Raw genomic sequence first — 8,767 nt, 5'->3', positions numbered from 1 at the left:
TGGGTGGGTGTGGGAGGGTGAGGATGTGGGTGAGGGTGTGGGAGCATGTGGGGGTGGGTGAGGATGTGGGTGGGTGTGGGTGTGGGAGCATGTGGGGGTGGGTGAGGATGTGGGTGTGGGTGGGTGAGGATGTGTGGGTGGGTGGGTAGGTGGGAGGGTGTGTGTGGGTGTGGGAGCATGTTCGGGTGGGTGTGTGAGGATGTGGGTGTGGGTGGGTGAGGATGTGGGTGTGGGTGGGAGGGTGTGTGTGGATGTGGGAGGGTGTGTGTGGGTGTGGGAGCATGTTCGTGTGGGTGGGTGAGGATGTAGGTATGGGTGGGAGGGTGGGAGGGTGTGTGGGTGTGGGAGGGTGTGTGTGGGTGTGGGAGCATGTTCTGGTGGGTGTGTGTGTAGACTTTAGATCCCTACAGCACTGAGATTGAAATGGCATGACTGGGATCAAACACCCTAATCACATGACCTCGCTGGGATCAAACACCCTAATCACATGACCTCGCTGGGATCAAACACCCTAATCACATGACCTCGCTGGGATCAAACACCCTAATCACATGACCTCGCTGGGATCAAACACCCTAATCACATGACCTCGCTGGGATCAAACACCCTAATCACATGACCTCGCTGGGATCAAACACCCTAATCACATGACCTCGCTGGGATCAAACACCCTAATCACATGACCTCGCTGGGATCAAACACCCTAATCACATGACGGATGATGGCGTTCTCTCCCTCCTGTCCCGATGGCGTTCTCTCCCTCCTGTCCCGATGGCGTTCTCTCCCTCCTGTCCCGATGGCGTTCTCCCGATGGCGTGCTCTACCTCCTGTCCCGATGGCGTGCTCTACCTCCTGGAGGTATTGTGGTTTAGAGGAATAAGTCTGGACTCGCCAAGCCTCGCCATGTCTGGATGCCAGGGTGTGCCGGTGCCAGGCGTGCCCGTGTCTGTGGATGCCAGGGCGTGCCCGAGCCAGGCGTGCCGGTGCCAGGGAACATGAGCGGTCCGTGCCAGGATGGGGAGAGGAGAGGAGGCGGGGCGGTTCTTCTGCTGGTCCCCTCCCCCCACCAGGTTCTTCTGCTGGTCCCCTCCCCCCACCAGGTTCTTCTGCTGGTCCCCTCCCCCCACCAGGTGTGCTGGAACCAGGTGGAGACGTGGTTGTGTGACAGACGGATGGACGGACGGAGCTCTTGTGCTCGTGGTGGGAGGAGAAACGCGGTCGCTCTTCGCTCCGTAGGGTCGTTCGTAGGGTCATCCTCCCAAGCCACCCCCCCTCCTCCTACTTCCCCTATCTGCTCGGACCTCTGCTCACCCCTCTCCTGACTCCCTAGTCCCGCGCCATCCTCCTCCTCCTCCTCTCCACCCCCTCTCCCTCCCCCTTCTCTCTTTCTCTCCTCCTCCTTTCCATCCCCCTCTCCTTCTCTCCCTCCTCCTCTCCCTCCTCCTCCTCTCCATACCCCTCCTCCTCTCCACCCCCTCTCCCTCCCACTTCTCTCTTCCTCTCCTCCTCCTCTCCACCCCCATCTCTCCCTCTCCTCTCCCCCCTCCTCCTCCTCCCTCTCCTCCTCCCCTAGAGGAAGTTCTCAGCGTGCCCTGACTCGCCGTCAGTCTCTTTGATGCCGGCGGAGCAGCTGAGCCCCTCGATGACGCCGCCCCGTAAGAATGCGTCTCTCGTCCAACCAGCAGCTGTTTTCTGGATGGAACCGCGATTAGTCCGGTCAGCCCACCTCCGTTCCCCGGTAACCTGCGTCGAACTCCGCCGCCAGACGTTTTGACGTTTGCTTTATGGGATTTCTGCTAAAGACCTCGCTAGGTAGCTCGCCGCGGGGGGATTTATGGGCCTGGCGTTTACAGCGTTGTACGAATGGGTTTTTCCTTTGTGGTCGGCGCCAGGGTGGCGTGGCGTGCGTTTGGTTATCGGTGATTCACCATCGACTGTGGCAGCGGAACGCCGGGGCGTCGCCAGCTACTGTCTGCTGAGGTGGGGGGGGCAACCCCCAGGGATGGGCACACACACACACACACACACACACACACACACACACGCACAGCCCAGGATAGGTGCTGCTCTGAGTGGGTGTGTCTCTCCCCCAGGGCTGACCTCTCTCCCTGTCTCTCTCCCAGGGCTGACCACTCTCCCTGTCTCTCTCCCTGTCTCTCCCCCAGGGCTGACCCACTCTCCCTGTCTCTCTCCCTGTCTCTCTCCCTGTCTCTCCCCCAGGGCTGACCCACTCTCCCTGTCTCTCTCCCTGTCTCTCGCCCAGGGCTGACCCACTCTCCCTGTCTCTCTTCCTGTCTCTCTCCCTGTCTCTCCCCCAGGGCTGACCACTCTCCCTGTCTCTCTTCCTGTCTCTCTCCCAGGGCTGACCACTCTCCCTGTCTCTCTCCCTGTCTCTCTCCCTGTCTCTCTCCCCCAGGGCTGATCTCTCTCCCTGTCTCTCTCCCTGTCTCTCTCCCTGTCTCTCTCCCAGGGCTGACCTCTCTCCCTGTCTCTCTCCCTGTCTCTCTCCCTGTCTCTCCCCCAGGGCTGATCTCTCTCCCTGTCTCTCCCCCAGGGCTGACCACTCTCTCCTTGTCTCTCCCCCAGGGCTGATCTCTCTCCTTGTCTCTCCCCCAGGGCTGACCCAGCTCCCTGTCTCTCTCCTTGTCTCTCCCCCAGTGCTGATCTCTCTTCCCTGTCTCTCCCCCAGGGCTGACCCAGCTCCCCGAGTCTCTCCCTCGCCATGAGCTGGAGTTTCCTGACGCGTCTCCTGGACGAGATCTCCAACCACTCCACGTTCGTGGGGAAGATCTGGCTGACCGTGCTCATCATCTTCCGCATCGTGCTGACCGCCGTGGGCGGGGAGACCATCTACTACGATGAGCAGAGCAAGTTCGTGTGCAACACCCAGCAGCCCGGGTGCGAGAACGTCTGCTACGACGCCTTCGCCCCGCTCTCCCACGTCCGCTTCTGGATCTTCCAGGTACCGATACTCGAAACATGCATCCTTCCTTCCTTCCTTCCTTCCTTCCTCACTCCCTTTTTCCAAGCCACCAAATTGTGTAGAGATCTGACTTTTTTTATTGTGCAAAATTTGTCATCCGTCGTGATTTGTCAACAGCTGAAATTAGATTTTGACAGATCAATGTTACGTTCCCAAAACAAAATGGGGTCACTGGGGGGGGGGGGAGGAGGGAGGGGAGAGGGGGAGGGGGAGGGGGGTCAAGAAGGTCAACCGGCAGCGTGCAGATCCAGAGATAAGTCACCTCCTCGCACCACTTCCCCCTCAGGGGAAAACCTCTCTCCTTCCTGCCTGCGGGATCTGATCTGATCTGACGTGACTGGATAGGAGAGAGTCTGTGTTCTACTATGCAGCTGCTGCTCATCCAGCGCCTGTCCTGTCAGGGTTTCTCAGAGGGGGGGGGGGGATGAAAGAGATCCACGTTCAAACTAAGCAGCATTATAACCATCTAGAACGCCACTAAATATCCCTCTCCCCTCCATCCTTCTCTCCTCTCCCTCCTTCCTTTCCTCCCCTCCTCTCCTCTCCCTCCTTCCTTCTCTCCTCTCTCTCCTTCCTTCTCTCCTCTCCCTCCTTCCTTTCCTCCTCTCCTCTCCCTCCTTCCTTTACTCTCCTCCTCTCCCTCCTCTCCTCTCCCTCCTTCCTTTCCTCCTCTCCTCTCCTCTCCCTCCTTCCTTTCCTCCTCTCTCCTCCTCTCCCTCCTTCCTTTCCTCCTCTCCTCTCCCTCCTTCCTTTCCTCTCCTCCCCTTCTCTCCCTCTTTCCTCCCCTCCTCTCCTCTCTCTCCTTCCTTTCCTCTCCTTCCTTCTTCCTTCCTTTCCTCCCCTTCTCTCCTCTCCCTCCTTCCTCTCCTCCCCTCCCTTTTTCCTTTCCTCTCCTCCCTTTCTCTCCCTCTTTCCTCTCCTCCTCTCCCTCCTTCCTTTCCTCTCCTCCTCTCCTCTCCCTCCTCTCCTTCCTTCCTTTCCTCCTCTTCTCTACTCTCCCTCCTTCCTTTCCTCCCCTCCCCTCCTCTCCCTCCTTCCTTTCCTCCCCTCCCTCTTTCCTCTCCTCCCCTCCTCTCTCCTCTCCCCTCCCTCCCCCCCCCCCCCAGGTCATCATGATCACCACGCCCACCATCATGTACCTGGGCTTCGCCATGCACAAGATCGCCCGCATGGACGAGGACGAGTACCGCCCCCTGCCCCGCCCGGGCAGGAAGAGGCAGCCCATCGTCAGCCGGGGGGCGGTGCGAGACTACGAGGAGGCGGAGGACAACGGCGAGGAGGACCCCATGATCGCCGAGGAGATCGAGGAGGTGGAGAAGAAGGAAGCAGGTACGGGCGGCAGATCCAAGATGGAGGGGCGCGTTTGTGAAAAGGGGACCGTCGGCTTTCTGAATAAAATGCGTCGGTTTGTTCTCACCTCAGGGGGGCGGTAGAGGTTGTTGTAGTAGTAGCTTCCCTGACTTGGAGGCTGACCCCTGACCTCTGACCCCTGACCTCTCCTCACCCCCAGGCTCTGTGAAGAAGCACGACGGGCGGCGGCGCATCCAACGCGACGGCCTCATGAAAGTGTACGTGTTCCAGCTGCTGTCGCGCACCGCCTTCGAGATCTCCTTCCTGTTCGGCCAGTACGTCCTGTACGGCTTCGAGGTGGCGCCCTCCTACGTCTGCACGCGCTCGCCGTGCCCGCACACCGTCGACTGCTTCGTGTCCCGCCCCACCGAGAAGACCATCTTCCTGCTGGTCATGTACGTGGTCTCCGCCCTCTGCCTCGTCATCACCGCCATGGAGATCCTCCACCTCGGCGTGGGCGGGATGCGCGACACCTTCCGACGGCGCTCCGTTCGCCGGCCGCCGCCGCCGCCCCCTCCGACCCCGGGCGGGCGGGGCTCGCTCTGCCGGGGCGTGGCCCTGGTGCCGTCGTCGGCCCCGCCCGGCTACCACGCCGCCGTGAAGAAGGACGGGTGCAGCCGTGTGAAGGGTGACCCGCTTGCGGACTCTGGCCGGGAGAGTTTGGGTGACGAGTCGAACGCCAGGGAGATGGAGAGACTCAGGGGTCACCTGAAGCTGGCCCAGAAGCACCTGGACCAGGCCTACCAGAACCAGACCTACCAGAACCAGACCTACCAGAGCCACGCCGAGGACGAGAGCCCCGACCGCAGCAGCAGCCCGGAGTCCAACAACGCCGCCACGGCCGCCGAGCAGAACCGGCTCAACCTGGCGCAGGAGAAGCAGGCCGAGGCGGGGGAGAAAGGTAGGGGCCGGGGGCCCAGGGGTCTGGGGAGAAAGGTAGGGGCCGGGGGGGTCAGGGGCCGGGGAGAAAGGTAGGGCCCGCGATGGATAGAATACTTTAGAGAGATGGATAGAATACTTTAGAGAGATGGAGAGAATACTTTAGAGAGATGGATAGAATACTTTAGATGGATGATAGAATACTTTAGAGAGATGGAGAGAATACTTTAGATGGATGATAGAATACTTTAGATGGATGGATAGAATACTTTAGATGGATGATAGAATACTTTAGATGGATGATAGAATACTTTAGAGAGATGGAGAGAATACTTTAGAAAGATGGATAGAATACTTTAGATGGATGATAGAATACTTTAGATGGATGGAGAGAATACTTTAGAGAGATGGAGAGAATACTTTAGAGAGATGGAGAGAATATTTTAGAGAGATGGATAGAATACTTTAGATGGATGGATAGAATACTTTAGAGATGGAGAGAATACTTTAGAGAGATGGATAGAATACTTTAGAGAGATGGATAGAATACTTTAGAGAGATGGATAGAATACTTTAGAAAGATGGATAGAATACTTTAGAGATGGATAGAATACTTTAGAGAGATGGAGAGAATACTTTAGAGAGATGGAGAGAATACTTTAGAGAGATGGATAGAATACTTTAGAGAGATGGATAGAATACTTTAGTTGGATGGATAGAATACTTTAGAGAGATGGATAGAATACTTTAGTTGGATGGATAGAATACTTTAGAGATGGATAGAATACTTTAGAGAGATGGAGAGAATACTTTAGAGAGATGGATAGAATACTTTAGATGGATGGATAGAATACTTTAGAGAGATGGATAAAATACTTTAGATGGATGATAGAATACTTTAGATGGATGATAGAATACTTTATAGAGATGGAGAGAATACTTTAGAGAGATGGATAGAATACTTTAGATGGATGGATAGAATACTTTAGATGGATGGATAGAATACTTTAGATGGATGGATAGAATACTTTAGAAAGATGGATAGAATACTTTAGATGGATGGATAGAATACTTTAGATGGATGGATAGAATACTTTATAGAGATGGATAGAATACTTTAGAGAGATGGAGAGAATACTTTAGAGAGATGGATAGAATACTTTAGAGAGATGGAGAGAATACTTTAGAGAGATGGATAGGATACTTTAGATGGATGGATAGAATACTTTAGAAAGATGGAAAGAATACTTTAGAGAGATGGAGAGAATACTTTAGAGAGATGGATAGGATACTTTAGATGGATGATAGAAACTTGAATGATTCCCAACGGGGAAATTCTCAGCACATAAAAACACACGACACGGTAAACACACAAGACACAAAGGCATGACTAAGGGCATTAAAAGGCGTGGTTGCTGTTTAGAAGTGCAGTTATGGGGTGGTGACGGTCTCTCCCGGGTCATGTGTATTTCTGGGCGTGTCATGGCGCCCCGCCCTAACGCGCGTCTCTTCCTCCCGCAGGAGTCAATGCCTGAGCTTCCTGTCTCCGCCCCCAACGCCAGCCCTCCCTGGACGACCCAGCGCATGTGGGAAAGCACTCAGACTGAAGTGCGTGTGTGTGTGCGTGTGTGTGTGCGTGTGTGTGCGTGTGTGTGTGTGTGTGTGTGTGTGTGTGTGTGTGTGTGTGTGTGAGAGAGAGAGACCGGGCCTCGCAGTATTAACGGGCAGTGTAAACGGTCAAGGGGAAGTGACGGTCTGACCCTCACCTGGGCGTGGTGTGAGACGGACTGCTGCCTGTCTCACCCTCTCACCTGGGCGTGTGAGACAGACAGACGGCCTGTCTCACCCTCTCACCTGGGCCTGGTGTGAGACGGACTGCTGCCTGTCTCACCCTCTCACCTGGGCGTGGTGTGAGACAGACAGACGGCCTGTCTCACCCTCTCACCTGGGCGTGGTGTGAGACAGACAGACAGTTCTGCTGCTTCTCTTCACCCCGTTTCTTTCACCAGAGGGGAGGTTTTGTTGTTTTTTTGTTGTTTTTGTTTTGTTGTACAGTTTTTTTTTTTTGTTCTGTCCATTCCATAATGTCCGCCGCCAGACGCGAGCGATCGGTCAGGTGATGTGAGGCGGAGCTTATCTGTCCTAGTCGACCTTCTATAGTCCTTCCAGAGAAGAGCGGCTGACAAGCGCTGGCGTTGAGGCTGGCGTTGAGGCCGGCGTTGAGGCCGGCGTTGAGGCTCTCGGTTCGAGAGAGAGGCTGACAGGAATCTCGCAGCGTTTTACTGCACGTTGTTGGTTTGGGCTTGTTGCTCTTGGCTGCGGCTAAGATCTCAGCCTCAGGTCATGTCCTTTTGCACAGAGGTGTGTGTGTGTGTGTGTGTGTGTGTGTGTGTGTGTGTGTGTGTGTGTGTGTGTGTGTGTGTGTGTGTGTGTGTGTGTGTGTGTGTGTGTGTGTGTGTGTGTGTGTGTGTGTGTGTGTGTGTGTGTGTGTGTGTGTGTGTGTGTGTGTGTGTGTGTGTGTGTGGTGGGGGATTATGAAAGGTGGTGTTCATGTTTGCATGGTAGGTGTGTGTGTGTGTTTGTGCAGTTTTTTTTTCCACCAAAATGCGTTCGCTTCCCCCCCAGGGCGCTTAAAAACATTCCTCCAAGACTCTGAGTCTTAGTTCAGCGTCGCCCTTCTGGGTGACGCAACTCTGGAGCATCGGACGTCCACTCAGACTAATTGGCCAAATCTGATAACCTGGGAAATGCTTGAATCCTCAACCGACTAGAAATGTTCTTCCCTGATATTTAAGACTTCTTATTTGATCATGAACTGAGGTACATGTGACACTGAGGTACATTAATGCCGTTTCATTTCAGTTTGTTTCATTTCTAATTTGTCAAATGGAAATAGAACGGAAAATCTATTCATCAACCAATCATTCCGAGTTCCTTTGCTTTTCAATAACCTGTGGTCAAGTTTATTTTTATGACTGAATTTTTTGGAAAGATGCCAACTGATTGATGGACACCAAAGCCTTAAAATTGTCTCCGTCATGAAAAACGCCATTGTTACATTTTCTGTCAAACGTTTTTTTTAAACTGGAAGTGTGTCTACTCTGCCAGTCTACTTGATCTCCTAGGAAACGTGTCCCTCGCGAGGACGAGAGGACCGTTTTGCGAATGTCACTTTCAGATGGCACGGGGGTGACGAGTGCCAATTTTCAAAATGAGGTTTCTGAAGGGAGTACCTTGTCTGCCACTTATGTCACTTCCTGTTAAGTCTTCCTGGTTATGAGGACGAATCAATGGTCTCAATTCACTTCCTGTCTTGTCCTCTTTCCCCATATGTCCAGTGATATTAAGATTATTAAGTACTTTATTGATCACAGAGGGGAAATTATTGAACACCAAGGTCCAATGTTTGTCCTTGGAGAGATCTACATTGTTTACGTTTATATATCTTACTCTCTAATGTGAGACACGAGGGGAGAGAGACGGGGAGAGAGACAAGAGGGAAACCATCTATCAGCTTTTCATCACATTCCATCCATGTCAACGTTATTGTGATAT

General features: G+C 54.0%; 1 protein-coding gene across 1 annotated transcript; it reads left to right on the top strand.

Annotated features, from left to right (window-relative positions):
- Nucleotides 1–2,722: 2,722 nt before the first annotated feature.
- LOC311328413 (gap junction gamma-1 protein-like) lies at nt 2,723–5,308 on the top strand (the record flags this gene model as incomplete). The annotated part of the gene is made up of 3 exons (XM_084462385.1): nt 2,723–2,962; nt 4,090–4,312; nt 4,494–5,308. The coding sequence occupies 3 exons, from the start codon at nt 2,723–2,725 to the stop codon at nt 5,306–5,308; spliced, it is 1,278 nt and encodes a 425-aa protein (XP_084318511.1).
- Between the last annotated feature and the right edge of the window lie 3,459 nt (nt 5,309–8,767).

The sequence above is a fragment of the Borostomias antarcticus genome (assembly GCF_949987555.1).
Source record: "Borostomias antarcticus genome assembly, contig: scaffold_141, whole genome shotgun sequence".
Classification (NCBI taxonomy): domain Eukaryota; kingdom Metazoa; phylum Chordata; class Actinopteri; order Stomiiformes; family Stomiidae; genus Borostomias; species Borostomias antarcticus.
This window is presented reverse-complemented; position numbering and strand designations above follow the sequence as displayed.